Here is a 20,000-nt window from a genome sequence, read left to right as displayed (position 1 = left end):
AGCATTAGGAGTGTTAGCATTAGCATTGTTAGCATTGGCGTTGTTAGCATTGGCGTTGTCAGCATTGGCAGTGTTCGCATTGGCAGTGTTCACATTGACGCTGTTAGCATTAGCGTTGTTAGCATTAGCTTTGTTAGCATTGGGAGTGTTCACATTGACGGTGTTAGCATTAGTGTTGTTAGCATTAGTTTTGTTAGCATTGGCATTGTTTACATTGACGGTGTTACCATTAGTGAAATTAGCATTGTTAGCATTGGCATTGTTTGCATTGGCAGTGTTAACATTGGCAGTGTTCGCATTGGCAGTGTTAGCATTAGGAGTGTTCACATTGACGGTGTTAGCATTAGCTATGTTAGCATTGGCAGTGTTCGCATTGGCAGTGTTCACATTGATGCTGTTAGCATTAGCGTTGTTAGCATTGGGAGTGTTCACATTGACGGTGTTAGCATTAGTGTTGTTAGCATTAGTTTTGTTAACATTGGCGGTGTTCGCATAGATGGTGTTAGCATTAGGAGTGTTTGCATTGACGGTATTAGCATTAAAAGCGTTGTTAGCATCGGGAGTGTTTACATCGACGTGTTAGCACTAGTGATGTTAGCATTGGCGTTGTTAGCATTGGGAATGTTCACATTGACGTGTTAGCATTAGCGTTGTTAGCATTAGTTTTGTTAGCATTGGCAGTGTTCGCATTGATGGTGTTAGCATTAGGAGTGTTTGCATTGACGGTGTTAGCATCGGGAGTGTTTACATCGACGGTGTTAGCACTAGTGATGTTAGCATTGGGAATGTTCACATTGACGTGTTAGCATTAGCGTTGTTATCATTAGCTTTGTTAGCATTGATGGTGTTAGCATTAGGAGTGTTTGCATTGACGGTATTAGCATTAGTGTTGTTAGCATTGGGAGTGTTCACATTGACGGTGTTAGCATTAGCGTTGTTAGCATTAGCTTTGTTAGCATTGGCAGTGTTAACATTGGCGGTGTTCGCATTGACGGTGTTAGCATAAGCGATGTTAGCATTGGGATTGTTCATATTGACGGTGTTCGCATTGGCAGTCTTTGCATTGACACTGTTAGCATGAACACTGTTAGCACTCACAATGTTAGCATCCGCAGAGTTGTCCTTTTTAAAATGTACTCTCACTCCCTCCAGTTACTGAATTTGCGCAGTATCGTAACTTTTGAGCCTTTTTATGCTCACCGTATTTCTCATCGGTGTGCCGTAACGTCTGTGAAAATCCGCGTTTTGAATGACAGTAAAGTACGTTTCGTGTTCGGGTGAATGTCAACAATGTCAGGTTTTGTGGTCGTGTACATTTTGTTTGTGTTGTTGTTGTTTTGCTAAGGAGCCAGAAGATTAGGTACAACTGCACTAAAGAAGGAGCTCCAAATACAGGACTTTTGGACAAAGATACAATACACATTTTCAGTTGATCATTTTTCACTGAAATTCGTTATTGTAGTTGTGGTTAGCAGCTGTGTGGTGTTTTTAATACTTAGCACGTGTAGCTAAACAAACTAGCCACAACGTTAGCATGCGTGGATGTTAAAGCGTTTACATTTAAGAGTGACATTTCCCCCAAAGGTTTTAATTGTGTGTGTTTATGTCACTCTGGCCTTAAGTGAACATGTTGAAGTTTATTTTTAATAAAATGATTAAAAATCCTTTAATAGTTTGTAGCGGTGCACTATTTGTAATGGTCAACTGTAGGCTAATTAGCATGTAGCTAGGCTAATTACAATATCAGCTTATATTAAAATCATTTTTAATTATGTATGGTTATGAATATATTGTAGCCTTGGGTGAACAATTGTGTGATATTCTTTTTGGTACATAAAATAATTAAAATTCTAATAGGCTAGTCAAAACGTAGCTAAAAGAGCTAACAATATTAGCATGTTTTAAATGTGCGGTAATAGTTATGGGTTATGTGTTTATGTCACTTTAAGTGAATATTTTGGTGATAAAGAGTCGCCTTTTTATATTTTGCATTAGTTATTTATAATTTATAAGACTAGTTTGCACGAAGCTAAAAAAAAAAAGCTAACAACATTATTAGCATGTCAAGCTGTTTTAAGTGTGCGGTAATAGTTATGGGTTGTATTGTGAATATTTTGGTGATTAAAAAATCCCCTTTTAATATTTTGCACTAGTTATTTATAACAGACAAGTTAGCATGAGGGACAAGCGGTAGAAATGGATGGATGGATAGCATGAAGCTAAAATGCTAACAACAATATTACATATGGTAAAGTAAACTCATCGTCAAACATGTCATGACATTAAGTCAACATTTGGACGATAAAACAAAACAATCCAACATTTTTGTCATAAGATGTTATTTTTCAGCACAAATGGCCGTTTTTACAAAGCGTTCTGGGTTTCCTAGCGACATTGAACGTGTCATCATAGAGCAATGTGAACGCCACATCGGAAATACCACAGTGAACTGATTTGGAGGGGGGCGGGCGTTCTTTGTGACGTCATCAAGCTCGGCGGCCGGCCGGTGACGTCACAGGCAGGCAGGCAGGTAGTCTCGGGGCGTGGCCTGTCATTCCTGCTACTTGCTGGCGGATGTTTATAGTTTCTGGGCGCGGACGGAGACGCGCACACAACATTTTGGTTTCGGAGCCGCTCGGACTAAAAACTAACTTTTAAAAAAATGGACCTTGCTCGCTTTTGGCCTCTTTTGGTCGTCTTCTGTCACGTTTGGGGCGCGGACGGCGCAGGTGAGTTCTTCTTTTGTGGGTTTAGAAGGGAGAGAAAAAAATGGCTGCCGGCGTTTTAACACGATTTGGCTGCTCAAATCTCGGCTTGCTTCACCTTTGTTGACCTGGTAAAAGTGCTTAAAGCAACTTTGAAAGGGATTCAACCTTGACATTTGTAGTTTAAACACCTGAAAACAATTACATTTGTTTGTTTTTTTAAACATTTAAAATATTAGTTTAATTATGTTTTTCCTAGCAGGTAGTTTTGAGGCGAAGCAGCTATAAATCACACACAAAAAAAGTTCAGGTGTGTCCAAACTATGTCCCGCGGGCCCAGGAGACGTCACCAGTCCAATAATAATCTGTATCTTACTTGATTTTTACATTAATGATAGCACACTTGCTGCAAGTTTGTCGCAATTGTATGGACAACGTGAGTAATTCAGGCTAATGCACTAAATTTAGCACAGTATTGCCATATGTGACCCAATCCAAACAACGAACACATAAGGTCACGTATAATATAATTTGCTCACTGAACTTTATGGACTCTATTTAAAGCACAAGACATAATTCAAAATGACAGTCAATGAAATTCCCTGCAATGCATGATGGGAAAATATGCAAAACACTCTCCACATTTAAAGTTAAAAAGTTAAAGTACCAATGATTGTCACACACACACTAGGTGTGGCGAAATTATTCTCTGCATTTGACCCATCACCCTTGATCACCCCGCTGGGAGGTGAGGGGAGCAATGGGCAGCAGCGGTGGCCGCGCCCGGGAATCATTTTTGGTGATTTAACCCCCAATTCCATCCCTTGATGCTGAGTGCCAAGCAGGGAGGTAATGGCTCCCATTTCTAAAGTCTTTGGTATTGATCCATGTTTGGTGCATTTTAGCTGCTTGATATTTCTGGTTGATTGCAAAACTTTAAGGAGGTTGTCACGGGAATAAATAATGTCGGATTCAAATTTTCACATAGTCTAAATATCCAATTATATTACTAATTAATTATATATCCATTATATTTATATATATATATATATATATATATATATATATATATATATATATATATATATATATATATAATATATAGCGTGGCTATGGGCGTGGTCACCATGACATCATCGAGTAATTTGCATAATTTACTACAATGATATGATTTTCTCTAAAAAGGCTCAAAAAATTTATACTTATTAATAATAACAGTTTTGTTTTAAATGTCCATCCATCCATTTTACAATATAATTACAACACTTTATATACATATTTATATACAAATTTTAACAATAAGTTATTCACTGAAATATATTTATTAATTGTGGTTATTACAAAAAATATATCTTATATAATATAAAAGCTAAAATGTCTCTTAAAGCTCTGCCCCTTTAATTAGTGCATTCTAAATAATTTAACCTCAGCCTACTACTACAACCATATTATTTACCAGCAACATAAAGTGAAACAGAGGCAGGGGTGTCCTGCCACAGTCAGTAACAAATAAACAGAAAACAGTAGTGGTCAAATACAAATAAGGCAACAAGAGAAGTATCCTACACTTCTCTTTTGTAAAGTAAATCTGAACAGCCTATATGGGCATCTACATCAATATTGATCACATGTCTATCGCGATATATATTGTTATTGTTTTATCGCCCAGCCCTAGTGTGTGTGTATATATATATATATATATATATATATATATATATATATATATATATATATATATATATATATATATATATATATATATATATATGTGTATATATATATATAGGAAATGTGTGTGTGTGTACAGTATGTATGTGTATATATATATATATATATATTAGGGCTGCAACTAACGATTAATTTGATAATCGATTAATCTGTCGATTATTACTTCGATTAATAATCGAATAAAAGAGACAAACTACATTTATATCCTTTCCAGTATTTTATTGAAAAAAAACAGCATACTGGCACCATACTTATTTTGATTATTGTTTCTCAGCTGTTTGTACATGTTGCAGTTTATAAATAAAGGTTTATTAATAAAAATAAAAAATGTAAATAAAAAAAAAAGCCTCTGCGCATGCGCATAGCATAGATCCAACGAATCAATGACTAAATTAATCGGCAACTATTTTTATAATCGATTTTAATCGATTTAATCGATTAGTTGTTGCAGCCCTAATATATATATGTATATGTGTGTATGTATATATGTGTGTGTGTGTATTTATATACATATACCTGTATATACACACATACATATTTATAGACATATGCATATGTATATACATATTCATATACATATATACGTGTGTTTGTGTGTGTATATGTATATATATATATGCATATTTATATACATACAGTATGTATATATATATATATATATATATATATATATATATATATATATATATATATATAGCGTGGCTATGGGCGTGGTCACCATGACATCATCGAGTAATTTGCATAATTTACTACAATGATATGATTTTCTCTAAAAAGGCTAAAAAAAATTATACTTATTAATAACAGTTTTGTTTTAAATGTCCATCCATCCATCCATTTTACAATATAATTACAACACTTTATGTACATATTTATATACAGATTTTAACAATAAGTTATTCACTGAAATATATTTATTAATTGTGGTTCTTACAAAAAATATATCTTATATAATATAAAAGCTAAAATGTCTCTTAAAGCTCTGCACCTTTAATTAGTGCATACTAAATAATTTAACCTTAGCCTACTACTACAACCATATTATTTACCAGCAACATAAAGTGAAACAGAGGCAGGGGTGTCCTGCCACAGTCAGTAACTTTTTTATCCTGCACTACTGAATATACATATTCATATACATATATACGTGTGTTTGTGTGTGTATATGTATATATATATATGCATATTTATATACATACAGTATGTATATATATATTTATATACATATATATGCGTGTTTGTGTGTGAAATGTGTATATTTATGTATGTGTATATATTTGTATATGTGTGTGTGTGCGTGTGTATATATATATATATATATATATATATATATATATATATATATATATAATATGCATATTTATATACATATATATGTATAATATGCATATTTATATACATATATACGTATGCATATTTATATACATATATATGTATGCATATTTATATACGTATTCATGGTAGCATTTAAGCTAGCTAGCGATTACAGCAGTTTATTGTTGCTACCCGCCCCTTCACTCTCTTGCTGCCCTCAGTCTCCTCTGGATTAAACTGGTCTCCAAGGGCGACAGTATGGTAGTCACAGTTTCTACAAGGTACTGTTTTGAATTGGAATCCAACTGGACTAGAACTGCATCAGTACTGTGCAGGTTTCGACCACTTAAGTTACCAAACGTTGTTCCTTTTCCATTACAGCTTTTGAGGACTGAAGAACTTAATTGTGGAACATGTCCTCCTTGATGTTTCCTCATGTTGGCTTTTATTGTTGCCCAGGGAAAGGACGCGGATTCGTCGGGGTGAAAGACCCCCAGGACTCTGATCTGGTGGTGGTGGAGCGGGCCACGTCGGAGACCCTGCAGAGCGGCCTTACCACCGTCTTCCTGCCGCTGGTCTACATCGTGGTGTTTGTGGTGGGCCTGCCCACCAACGCCATGGCCATCTGGGTGTTCCTGTTCCGCACCAAGAAGAAGCACCCGTCCTCCATCTACATGGCCAACCTGGCGCTGGCCGACCTGCTCTTCGTCATCTGGACGCCGCTGAAGATCGCCTACCATTTCGGCGGCAACGACTGGACCTACGGCGAGCCGCTGTGCAAGGTTCTGGTGGGCTTCTTCTACGGGAACATGTACTGCTCCATCCTCTTCATCGCCTGCCTGAGCGTGCAGCGCTACTGGGTGGTGGTGCACCCGCTCTCCCATCAGAGGAGGAACAACAAGGTGGCCGTCGGGGTCTGCGTGGCCGTCTGGGTCTTCATCTGGCTCAGCACCACACCGCTCTACCTGTACCAGCACACGGCCCGGCTCCGAGAGCCCGGCATCACCACCTGCCACGACGTCAACATCATCCTGGACCCGCTGGACCCCTACCCGTCGGTGCGGCTGCCTTTCTTCTACTTCATCTTCATGGGCCTGGTGGTGTTCCCGGTGTCGTGCGCGGTCATCGTGGTGGCCTACGTCCTGCTCCTGAAGGCCCTGGGGAGGAACACGGAGGGCAACGCGACGGGAAAGAACCGCAAGCGGGCGGTGGTCCTGATCGCCGTGGTGCTGGTCACCTTCCTGGTGTGCTTCGTGCCGAGCAACATCATGCTGGTGGTGCACTACTCGCTGCTGAAGGACGGCGTGGCCAACAACGGCTACGGCTTCTACGTGACCACGCTGTGCCTCGCCAGCCTCAACAGCGTGCTGGACCCGTTCATCTACTACTATGTCTCCGAGGACTTCCGCAACCACGTGAAGAACACGCTGCTGTGCAGGAGCAGCCGGACGGTGGAGCGCATGAGGGTCTCCTTCAGCTCCATGAACTACTCCAGAAAAAGCAAGACCTACGTGTCGGACGCTGGGGGAACGCAGAGCAGCTCTTGCTAGCCAACCTATTGCGAGGACACAGTGGTCAATCCGTCCGATTACAACCGGGATACCTTCAAATGTCACGGAACCAAAGACTTGAGGCCATGGCTACGCGGATGATATTTAAACCTAAAAAAATCTCTTTCTGGATGTTTTCCAAAGAAAGTCTTATTCACCAGGAGAACATGGACTTACTTCCTCACGGGTGCTGGTTTCATTCGGTAAAAGGACAAATCCATCCGCAATGTAGCGCTAAGGTACATCTACTGTTGTCAGCAGGTCGGCTAATTTTTCAATGGCTGAGAGCCGATGAATGTGTTTTTTAACAAACCGATGTCCAACAAGACCAAACTGGAGATGGACTTCAGCTTTTGGAACACTCAGGAAAATAGAGAACTAAGACTAAAACCTTGGCACGTTCCTGCAAACTTTGAACCTCTTTATTCACATTAGTGTTTTGGGTTCATGTACAGATAAAAAAAAATTTAAATGTTACAGTATGTGGTTTTGCTAAATAAATGCTAAAAATTAAATAACAAACATTGTCTAGTGACTCACTGGGTGACTGAGGTCCTGGCTGACCTGCATGGACTCCGGTAACACGCAGAGCAGCTCTTGCTAGGGAACCCATTGGGAGGACACGGTGGTCAATCCGTCCGATTACAACCGGGATACCTCTACTGTTGTCAGCTAATTTTTCAATGCCTGAGAGCCGATGAATGTTTTTTAACCAACAAGACCAAACTCTGGAGATGGACTTCAGCTTCTGGAATACTCAGGAAAGTAGAGAACTAAGAGTGAAACCTCGGCACGTTCCTGCAAACTTTTAACCTCATTATTCACATTAGTGTTTTGGGTTCATGTACAGATAAAACATTTTTTAAGTTTTATAGTATTTTGTTTTGCTAAATAAATGCTAAAAATTAAAAGCAAATGTTCTCTAGTGACTCACTGGGTGAATGAGGTCCTGGCTGGCCTACGTGGACTCCGAGAACACGCAGAGCAGCTCTTGCTAGGGAACCCATTGGGAGGACACGGTGGTCAATCCGTCCAATTACAACCGGGATACCTACAAAGAGTTCAGGCCAAGGCAACACGGATCATATTTAAACCTAAAAACAAACACTTTCTGGATGTTTTCTACAGAAAGTCTTATTCACCAGGAGAACATGGACTTACTTCCTCACAGGTGCTGGTTTAATTCGGTAAAAGGACAAATCCATCCGCAATGTAGCGCTAAGGTACATCTACTGTTGTCAGCAAGTCGGCTAATTTTTCAATGGCTGAGAGCCGATGAATTTGTTTTTTAACAAACCGATGTCCAACAAGACCAAACTCTGGAGATGGACTTCAGCTTTTGGAACACTCAGGAACATAGAGAACTAAGACTAAAACCTTGGCACGTTCCTGCAAACTTTTAACCTCATTATCCACATTAGCATTTTGGTTCATGTACAGATAACATGTTTTTAAGTGTTACGGTATGTTGTTTTGCTAAATAAATGCTAAAATGTAAAAACAAACGTTCTCTAGTGACTCACTGGGTGAATGAGGTCCTGGCTGGCCTACGTGGACTCTGAGAACATGCAGAGCAGCTCTTGCTAGGGAACCCATTGGGAGGACACTGTGGTCAATCTGTCCGATTACAACCGGGATACCTCTACTGTTGTCAGCAGGTCGGCTAATTTTTCAATGCCCAAGAGCCGATGAATGTGTTTTTAACAAACCGATGTCCAACGAGACCCAAACTCTGGAGATGGACTTCAGCTTTTGGAACACTCAGGAGAGTAGAGAACTAAGAGTGAAACCTCGGCACGTTCCTGCAAACTTTTAACCTCATTATCCACATTAGTGTTTTGGGTTCATGTACAGATAAAACATTTTTTTAAGTGTTACAGTATGTTGTTTTGCTAAATAAATGCTAAAACATACAAAACAAATGTGCTGCATTCAAGTTCTCTCGTGCCTGACCGGGCGAATTAGGGCCTGGCTGGCCCGCATGGAAATGCCAGGAATTCACGGAATGTTGCTTCTCAAAGTCACTTTCAAGGAAGGCTCCACTTCAAGGGTGTTTACAGAGCTAGGCACATTGTGAAAGTAAAAATTTACGTTTTTAAGAGTCTTTATTTTAAAAATAGGGATTGAAAACGTCTCCACATGGTTATTGTCACCAAAATGATCACGGTACACTAAAATTTTGATAAATAGAACGCGATATATTCTCTTTAACGCGATTGTGCCATGGACCCTGAATTTTAGCCTGCGATGGCCGGTAAACTGTGGTGTAGAACGAGCTAACAAGCTAAATGTGGCTCACCGTAGCCTGGAGGCCGCTTAGGGCTGCTGCAAACTGGGCTAGTTAGCTCAATACGGCTAACGTTAGAAAATATTGAGGTTAATGTCTTTATTACTAAAGCTTTTTTTTTTTTTTACACTGAATTTATGTGTATAGTAGGGTTGTCCCGATACCAATATTTTAGTACCGGTACCAAATTTCGATACTTTTCATTCGTTTCTAAATAAGGGGGACCACAAAAAATTGCATTATTGGCTTTATTTTAACAAAAAAATCTTAGGGTACATGAAACATATGTTTATTATTGCAAGTTTGTCCTTAAATAAAATAGTGAACATACTAGACAACTTGTCTTTTAGTAGTAAGTAAACAAACAAAGGCTCCTAATTAGTCTGCTGACGTATGCAGTAACATATTGTGTCATTCCCCATTCTATTATTTTGTCAACATTATGAGGGACAAACTGTAAAAATGGATAATTAATCCACTTGTTCATTTAATGTTAATATCTGCTTATTTTCCATTTCAATATGTTCTGTCTACACTTCTGTTAAAATGTCATAATCACTTATTCTTCTATTGTTTGGCTACTTTACATTAGTTTTGGATGATACCACAAATTTAGGTATCGATCCGATACCAAGTCGTTACAGGATCATACATTGGTCATATTGAAAGTCCTCATGTGTCCATGTTTATAAACATTACCTGTATATGAATTTAAAAAAAAAAGGAAAAAAGATTTTGCAACGATAAAAAAATATTGATGTAATCATAGTAGTATCGACTAGATACGCTCTTGTACTTGGTATCATTACAGTGGATGTCAGGTGTAGATCCACTGATGGCGTTTGTTTATATTGTGACGCCGGTGATCTATTGTATCCTACGGTGTGTAGTGAAGCTTGTTTAGCTATTCCTCGTCCTCCAGCGATAACGATAATTGTAAGAAACTTACTTTTTTCGTCGCCATTGAGGCGAGGATTAGTGATTGAGAAGTAGCTAAAACACTGCAGAATGCGGATGGATGTTCGCTGCTAGCTAGCTAGCCATGTCTTAAAGCAGCTCTTCCTGAGAGCGTTTCAGTGTTATAACGTCACCTTTATTTTTACTTTTTAAGCCAAAATGCGTCCGTTCTCCCTTTTCTGTCTACACACTGTGTCTGCTTGTAAGTACTCCGTGTATGTGCGCTGCCGAACATGCTCCTCTGCTCGTAAAAACAGCAATATTATTTTTTAATTTAAAAAATGGGGAACCGGTACTTTTCATACAGGCTATAGTACCGTTTTTGATTCATTAGTACCACGATACTATACCAGTACAACCTTAATATATATACAAAAAATTGTTAAAACCTACACATTTTGCTGACTTTTTTTCTCCAGATAAAATTGTCAGCAAAATTTAATGGAAAAAAAAAATTCAGTTACATAAGGTTTCGTAATTAAGACACAAATGAACCTTCATAGCAAGTGTGGCATCTAAAGTTACGACGTCACTCTGCTGGTGGTGGGCTTTGAACCGGAGCTAGCTTAGCTCCGTTAGCTTAGCTCCGTTAGCTTAGCAGCGAGCTAGCTGAAAGGGTAGCGGTGAAACACAGACAGCGAAGGCTTTGTTAATTCGATAAAAGTACAAAATGGGTTGGAGAAGTGCTAAAGAAGGCTGTGAACTATTTAGAAGCAGACAAAATATGAAGATAGCACTTAGCTTCGACGACCAAGGATAGGCTGACCATATTCTGAAATCCCAAAAAGAGGACACCAAGGCGGGCAGCACGCCAAGGCCGGGACTAGGTGAACATTTGCCAATGATACTCGAACTTGCTTTATAAATAATATTTTTTTGTAAATAGAGCATTTTTTCTCCTCTGTTGACAGCAGTGTTGGCGCTAAGAATTTTCAAAATGGGGTCCCAGGGACCCCATCAAGTCATAAAAATGGGGTCCCACAGTACATTTTTGGGGTCCCACTTTTTTGTAAGCGTTTTGAAAACAAATGACAAATGTATGCATTATCCTGCTATATCTCACATTCTATATTGTGTTCTGGAAAAAAGGTTGTCATAAACGTTACTTCATTCATTAAAAAAGATAATACAAAAGAAAACAAATGTGTATACATATGTAAATGTATTCAGTTATAGACATTCTTTCACTTTCTTCTTTCCTTCATGGATCTAAACTTTACCACTGCTGCTAGTTTTTTCTATGTTTTATTTAATAAGTTGTAGGTGTATTTATTTCAGTATAAAAGTGTAAAAAGTGTTTTGCTTGGGTCATGAAATGATAATAATGGTGTGCCAGGGCATACATACATTTTATATTTAACGCTTAAATCTCTGGAGTCTACATCAACTTCACATCCATCCCTCATTTCAGAATGTTTTTTTTATGTTGTTTTGTTTGTTTTCCGCCCTTTTTTGTCAAACAAAACTATGTTTTTTATGGCAAACACACAAAATAGGCAAAATCTTCCACCAAAAATATTTTTCTTAGTGTAATATTTGATGTGAAGTAATGGGAACCTTGGATAGGTCAATAATTCATAATAACATTGATTTTGATTCAATATTATGTTTTGAGCAATGACCGTTTGAAAGAAGAAAAAAAACAGCTTTGTTTTATTAGTCAACATTGCACCTTTTTCTAAATTACATTTGACCTTTAAGCTTTTTTATTTCACTTTTGTTATGTTTTTGTTTGTTTTAATAGTATTTTGCGAATGTGCCGTGGGCCTTTAAAACATTAGCTGTGGGCCGCAAATGGTAAAAAATGTTTAAAAAAAAAAAAATCTGCATCCTTGCTGATTTCTATGCGTTAAAAAGACACAAAAAGTGCATTAACGCCAACACTGGTTGACAGTATAACAAAATAAGTCACACTTATATTCTGTAACATTCTCAGTTTTGGAAAAAAAATTGCAAAGGTAGAAATATTCAAAATAACCTCTTGTATATAATGTAAACATAAATAATGCCTCAAAACAAGTTAATTAAATTTTTTAAACAAAAAACAGCAGAGGAGCTCTCGCCCTGCACTGCTGTTGTGTGCTTTGTAGTGTGGATATGGGCTTGTAGATCTTTGGCCCCTTTATTTGCCACAGATACATACGTTCCTGCTTTGCACACAGTGCACTCTGCTTTCCATGTGTCACGGCCACGACGAAAACACGAATACTTTTCCAGCAAATCATCCGTGAGTCGAGTCTTCACTCACTAGCTCTCTCGCTCGTGTCTCTGCCCCTCCCTCACGAATGTTGCTACGTGAGCGCACCTTCAGTTTTTTTTTTAACCCCTTCTTAACTTAAAGGCCTACTGAAACCCACTACTAGCGACCACGCAGTCTGATAGTTTATATATCAATGATGAAATCTTAACATTATAACACATGCCAATACGGCCGGGTTAACTTATAAAGCAGGGGTCTCAAACTCAATTTACCTGGGGGCCACTGGATGCAGAAACTGGGTGAGGCTGGGCCGCAAGAAAAGATTTCTTAAAAAAAATCTAACATGCACTTTTTAATGAATTCACCTCCTTTGAATGGCTTTCCCGCCCTAGCAACCATCTCACTCACCATGTAGCTAGCTTTGACTGCTGCATCGCTCTTTTCGCTTGCTTTCTTGACGAAATCTTGTTGCCTCAGTAGACTGGTTTTAAAATTTGCAACCCGGTTCACTCTCTCATCTCCCTGGTATTTTGCATACTCCTCAGTATGTCTAGTTGTATAATGACGTTTCAAATTGTATTCCTTGTGCAACGCAACTTTCTCTGTATCAACTACAGAAAAGAGCTATAAGGATTATTCATAAAGTAGATTACTTAAAACACACTAACATATTATTTATTAATTCGGGTTTATTGAAATTACAGGAGCTAGTAAAGTTACAGACATTATGTGTCATGTTTAAGGCTAAAAGTAAAACATTACCAGCAAATTTACAAAAAATGTTTGTCATCACTTCTGAGAATGAAGAGCATAGAAGAAAAGGTCATTTCCAACATCAGTATTCAAGGACAACTTTAAAACAAATGTGTATATCAGTGGTGGGGGTTAAACTATGGAATTCTCTTTACAATGAGATAAAAGATTGTAAAAATATATTCCAATTGAAAAAATATATAAGGACAGAACAATGAGATCATATGGACAGCCATAACTGTTTACATTTTGCTTTATATTTATTATTTTACTTATTTTTTGCCTAGTTTTGTATTTGTTTTGTATCATCCTGTGAGGTGTATACTACTTATTTTGTTTTTTTTGTTCTTTTTGTACATCATGAAGTTTTGCACTTCTTGTGTTTTTTTGTTTGTTTTCGTTATATTTGGATGTAATTGTTTGTTTATATGATATCATTAAGTAAGACTACGTACTATGTTGAAGGGGGCAGAAAAATATAAGATTTTTCTTCATCCTGCTCCTTCTCAGGCATTGGTGTGTAAATGTATAATTTAAAAATTGAGGTATAATTGTCTATCGATCAAAGATGCACATCAATGAAGGAGATAAATAAAAATGAAATGAAATGAAATAAGACACGTCGGGGTGCCCCTGTGAAAGAAATATTGCATCAAAAATCGTCTCTGTCTGGAGCCAACGGGAGGAGGGTGGGGGGTGGAGTTTACAGTTACGGTAGCACAATTAGCCCCGAACGGGTTAACATCACCACGTCTGTATCAGCGCTGGGGTCCAGTGCACCACACTTTTGTATTGTCGCTCGCTCCTTCGGCGGAGTCCTCGTCTTCCCCGCCCGGACTGTTTACAACGGGGGCGGGAGCGAGCAGGCGGGCGAGGGAGGGAGGCAGGGAGGGAGGAAGGAAGAGCGTGTGTCATAGAAAAGCGGCAAAATGTTTCTCTGCTTGCATTACGCAAGTGACATCAATGCATACTTGCCAACCTTGAGACCTCCGAATTCGGGAGATGGGGGGGGTTGAGTTGGGCGGGGTTAGGGGTAGCGGGGGTGTTTTTGTAGCCCGGAAGAGTTAGGGCTGCAAAGGATTCTGGGTATTTGTTCTGTTGTGTTTATGTTGTGTTTAGGTGCGGATGTTCTCCCGAAATGTGTTTGTCATTCTTGTTTGGTGTGGGTTCACAGTGTGGCGCATATTTGTAACAGTGTTAAAATATAAATAAAATAAAATATGACCACCCTCAGTGTGAAATGTATGGCTGTTCCTCAAGTATGTCTTGCAATAACCTGCGTGTGTCTCTAGAAGCCTCATACAACATGTGTCTGGGCTGGCACGCTGTTAGTATGGAGAAAAAGATGATGCGGTGACAGATTCTAGAGGACACTGATGACAGTGCCATCACGGCACGCCCTCGATATTGTCGAGAGCCTCATACCACAACGTGATTGGTAGATTTCTTCAGCTCCGCACACAACGCTGTCAAGCGCCATTCATTTAAAACTCGCGGGCCGCACTAACATTAAACTTTCATATTAAGGTGGGGGCCGCAAAATAACGTCTCCCGGGCCACAATTGGCCCGCGGGCCGCGTGTTTGAGACCCCTGTTATAAAGTGACATTTTAAATTTGCCGCTAAACTTCCGGTTCGAAACGCCTCTGAGGATGACGTATGCGCGTGACGTAGACCGGCGAACACGGGTATGCCTTCCACATTGAAGCCAATACGAAAAAGCTCTGTTTTAATTTCATAATTCCACAGTATTCTGGACATCTGTGTTCGTGAATCTGTTGCAATCATGTTCATTGCATTATGAAGAAGGAAGCTGAGCAAGCAAAGAAGAAAGTTGTCGGTGCGAAATGGGCGTATTTTTCGAACGTAGTCAGCCACAACAGTACACAGCCGGCGCTTTTTTGTTTACATTCCCGAAAGATGCAGTCAAGATGGAAGAACTCGGATAACAGAGACTCTAACCAGGAGGACTTTTGACTTCGATACACAGACGCCTGTAGAGAACTGGGACAACACAGACTCTTACCAGGATTACTTTGATTTGGATGACAAAGACGCAGACGTGCTACTGTGAGTATGCAGCTTTGGCTTCTAAACATTTGATCGCTTGACCGTATGTGCGCAACTTTTTTTTGCGTATGTACGTAACTTTTTAAAAATATATAAGCTTTATGAACCTTGGGTTAGGTGAACGGTCTTTTGGGCTGAGTGATTGTGTGTGTTGATCAGGTGTTTGAATTGTATTGGCGTGTTCTATGGAGCTAGGAGCTAGCATAACACGTACCGTACCGTACGTGCGCGTCACGTACGTAACTTTTTAAAAATATATAAGCTTTATGAACCTTGGGTTAGGTGAACGGTCTTTTGGGCTGAGTGATTGTGTGTGTTGATCAGGTGTTTGAATTGTATTGGCGTGTTCTATGGAGCTAGGAGCTAGCAGAGGAGCTAGGAGCTAGCATAACAAACACGCAGGTGTTATTATGCAGGATTAATTTGTGGCATATTAAATATAAGCCTGGTTGTGTTGTGGCTAATAGAGTATATATATGTCTTGTGTTTATTTACTGTTGTAGTCATTCCCAGCTGAATATCAGGTCACCCCCGGCTCTCACAGCATCTTCCCTATCTGAATCGCTTCAACTCCCCACTAGTCCTTCACTTGCACTTTACTCATCCACAAATCTTTCATCCTCGCTCAAATTAATGGGGAAATTGTCGCTTTCTCGGTCCGAATCTCTCTCACTTCATGCGGCCATCATTGTAAACAATAGGGAACTTTGCGTATATGTTCAACTGACTACGTCACGCTACTTCCGGTAGGGGCAAGCCTTTTTTTTATCAGATACCAAAAGTTGCAATCTTTATCGTCGTTGTTCTATACTAAATCCTTTCAGCAAAAATATGGCAATATCGCGAAATGATCAAGTATGACACATAGAATAGATCTGCTATCCCCGTTTAAATTTAAAAAAATCATTTCAGTAGGCCTTTAACTCTGGACGTACATTGAAAATACACGCAACCCTAATTCAAAATGCCGGACATTTGAGGCATTTAAAAAAAAACGCCCGGACACCCCCGCAAAAGAGGACATGTCCGGGGAAAAGAGGACGTATGGTCAACCTAACCAAGGAGTACAACCGAACCAACAGCAGGGTGAACCTTTTTACTTTGTCTTTGGGTGTATTTTAAATCTGCTCAAAAAGTACTCACACTCAGATAAGATTTTACGGTTAAATTCCGCCGATTGAGTTTTTTTTTTTTTTTTTAACTGTAAAATAAGCTTTGGTACTGTTTTTTTCCCCATATACAGTAAGACAATAAAACATTAAAAAAACACATACAAAAAACATTAAAACAACAAGATTTTACGGTTAAATTCCGCCGACTGAGTTTTTTTTTTACTGTAAAAACAACTTTGGTACTGTTTTTTCCATATACAGTAAGACACTAAAACATTAAAAACAAAAAAAACATTAAAAACAAGATTTTACGGTGCAATTCCGCCGACTGACTTTTTTGTCTACCGTAAAATCAACTTTGGTACTGTTTTTTTCCATACACAGTAAGACACTAAAACATTTTAAAAAAAAACCCACAACATTAAAACAAGATTTACGGTTAAATTCTGCTAACTGAGTTTTTTTTAACTGTAAAATCAACTTTTAGTACTGTTTTTTTTCCATACACAGTAAGACACTAATACATTAAAAAAACAACAACATTAAATCAAGATTTTACGGTTAAATTCCGCCGACTGAGTTTTTTTTCTACCGTAAAATCAACTTTGGTACTGTTTTTTTCCATACACAGTAAGACACTAAAACAATTTTTAAAAAACACCAAAAAAAACATTAAAACAACAAGATTTTACAGTTAAATTTCGCCGACTTAGTTTTTTTAACTGTAAAATCAACTTTGGTGCTGTTTTTTTTCCATACACAGTAAGACACTAATACATTAAAAAAACAACAACATTAAATCAAGATTTTACGGTTAAATTCCGCCGACTGAGTTTTTTTTGTACCGTAAAATCAACTTTGGTACTGTTTTTTTCCATACACAGTAAGACACTAAAACAATTTTTAAAAAACACCAAAAAAAACATTAAAACAACAAGATTTTACAGTTAAATTTCGCCGACTTAGTTTTTTTAACGGTAAAATCAACTTTGGTGCTGTTTTTTTTCCATACAGAGTAAGACACTAAAACATAAAAAAAAAAAAATTAAAAAATCATTAAAACAAGGTTATACGATTAAATTCCGCCGACTGAGTTTTTTTTTTTTTACTGTAAAATCAACTTTGGTACTGTTTTTTTCCCATATACAGTAAGACACTAAAACATTAAAAACAAAAACAACAAAAAAAACATGAAAACAAGATTTTACGGTGCAATTCCGCCAACTGACTTTTTTTTCTACCGTAAAATCAACTTTGGTAATGTCTTTTTTCCATACACAGTAAGACACTAAAACATTTTAAAAAAAACACAACATTAAAACAAGATTTTACGGTTAAATTCTGCCGACTGAGTTTTTTTAACTGTAAAATCAACTTTTGGTACTGTTTTTTTTCCATACACAGTAAGACACTAAAACATAAAAAAACCACCAAAAAAACAACAACATTAAATCAAGATTTTACGGTTAAATTTTGCCGACTGAGTTTTTTTTCTTACTGTCAAATCAACTTTGGTACTGTTTTTTTTCCATATACAGTAAGACAATAAAACATTAAAAACAAAAACAACAAAAAAACATTAAAACAAGATTTTACGGTTAAATTTCGCCGACTGAGTTTTTCTTTACCGTAAAATCTACTTTGGTACTGTTTTTTTTCCCATATACAGTAAGACACTAAAACATCTAAAAAAAACATTGAAACAACAAGATTTTACGGTAAAAAACAAACAAACTGGCAGCTCTGTTGCTTGAATTTTACCGCTAAAAACAGTGGTATTGTTTCTCCATTACATTCCATTTATTCCATTTTTTTATATGCTGTAAAAAAAAAACGCTGCTTTTACTGTGAAATTCTGGTGACTTAGCTGCCAATTTTTAAGCTAATTCTTTTTTTTTTTTTTGCAGCTTATGTAAAAAAAATATTGTTAATGCATTATATGTATTATATATATAAATTTAAAAAAAAAAAAAAATATATATATATATATATATATATATATATATATATATATATATATATATATATATATATATATATATATATATATATATATATGCATGTATTACTCATTGTTAAAAATCGGCCCTCTGAGGAGCAACCATAATTGCGATGTGGCCCTCAATGAAAACCAGTTTGACACCCCTGATATAAATGATATAAAACTGTGAATGTGATGTATCATTACGGTTATAATAAAGCGCTATCTAAATACAGACCGTTTACTTACAGTATAAACACTTTGTAGGGCGCAACGAAAGACACAAGGGGCACAAACAACTTTTCATACTTATTGGTGCCTGTTTTTGTGTACTGTGAAGTGCGCACGACATATCACTTGATCGGACCTTTTGGAACGTTCCACAAACAGGTGAGGTCTTCAAGGCCGTGCAGCACAGTGTAAAAACACTTCTAAACCAGCAATCCATGGCGGCAAGTAAATTACGTGTCCTACAACTATACTAGAACTAGAGTTTGCATCTTTCATACATCAGCATGACCCCACATCTTTCCATTTGTCTGCATGTGGGACTGGCTTGGGAAATGTTTGGACAGCCCTGGTCTACTTGGAGATAAGGAACACAGAACCCTGCACCTCAAGAACCCTCCCCCGCCTCCTGGAATGAAAGGCCGCCGGGTCAAGCGGAGCAGCTTTGAGAAGGTAAATGATTGTCGCAGAGTTTCATGTTACCTCGTGTTTATAAACCCTGTTTTGTCAGACTTTAGCTGCACAAACAGTATTAAAATATAGTAGTGTAGTAGACCTAAGTATTCATTAAGTACCACCATAATGACAACATTAAAATACAGTAGTGTAGTAGACCTAAGTATTCATTAACTACCACCATAATGACAACATTAAAATACAGTAGTGTAGTAGACCTAAGTATTCATTAAGTACCACCATAATGACAACATTAAAATACAGTAGTGTAGTAGACCTAAGTATTCATCAAGTACCACCATAATGACAACATTAAAATACAGTAGTGTAGTAGACCTAAGTATTCATTAAGTACCACTATAATGACAACATTAAAATACAGTAGCGTAGTAGACCTAAGTATTCATTAAGTACCACTATAATGACAACATTAAAATACAGTAGTGTGGTAGACCTAAGTATTCATTAAGTACCACCATAATGACAACATTAAAATACAGTAGTGTAGTAGACCTAAGTATTCATCAAGTACCACCATAATGACAACATTAAAATACAGTAGTGTAGTAGACCCAAGTATTCATTAAGTACCACCATAATGACAACATTAAAATACAGTAGTGTAGTAGACCTAAGTATTCATCAAGTACCACCATAATG

At 37.7% G+C, this 20,000-nt stretch overlaps 2 protein-coding genes across 5 annotated transcripts in view; both read left to right on the top strand.

Annotated features, from left to right (window-relative positions):
• The window catches only part of LOC133656455 (uncharacterized), a 15,612-nt gene extending 6,467 nt beyond the window's left edge, over positions 1-9,145 (top strand). Inside the window, exons 3-4 of the mRNA XM_062057536.1 lie at positions 5,969-6,003; positions 6,207-9,145. Coding sequence (XP_061913520.1) covers positions 5,969-6,003; positions 6,207-7,297 — 1,126 coding nt within the window. The 3' untranslated portion in view covers positions 7,298-9,145. The remainder of the gene's footprint in view (positions 1-5,968; positions 6,004-6,206) is intronic.
• A 2,033-nt stretch (positions 9,146-11,178) lies between these two features.
• The window catches only part of s100z (S100 calcium binding protein Z), a 37,630-nt gene continuing 28,808 nt past the window's right edge, over positions 11,179-20,000 (top strand). The window contains exons 1-3 of one of the 4 annotated variants that reach the window (XM_062055241.1): positions 16,633-16,649; positions 19,047-19,112; positions 19,232-19,337. In XM_062055241.1, the coding sequence (XP_061911225.1) occupies positions 19,299-19,337 (39 nt within the window). In that variant the 5' untranslated portion in view covers positions 16,633-16,649; positions 19,047-19,112; positions 19,232-19,298. Of the gene's footprint in view, positions 11,369-16,632; positions 16,650-19,046; positions 19,113-19,171; positions 19,338-20,000 lie in introns of those variants that run through there. The other 3 variants (XM_062055242.1, XM_062055240.1, XM_062055244.1) reach the window with 3 other exon arrangements.

Source organism: Entelurus aequoreus, linkage group LG08, assembly GCF_033978785.1.
Source record: "Entelurus aequoreus isolate RoL-2023_Sb linkage group LG08, RoL_Eaeq_v1.1, whole genome shotgun sequence".
Lineage (NCBI taxonomy): Eukaryota > Metazoa > Chordata > Actinopteri > Syngnathiformes > Syngnathidae > Entelurus > Entelurus aequoreus.
Note: the sequence above shows the minus strand (reverse complement) of the source record. Positions and strands in the feature narration are given on the sequence as shown.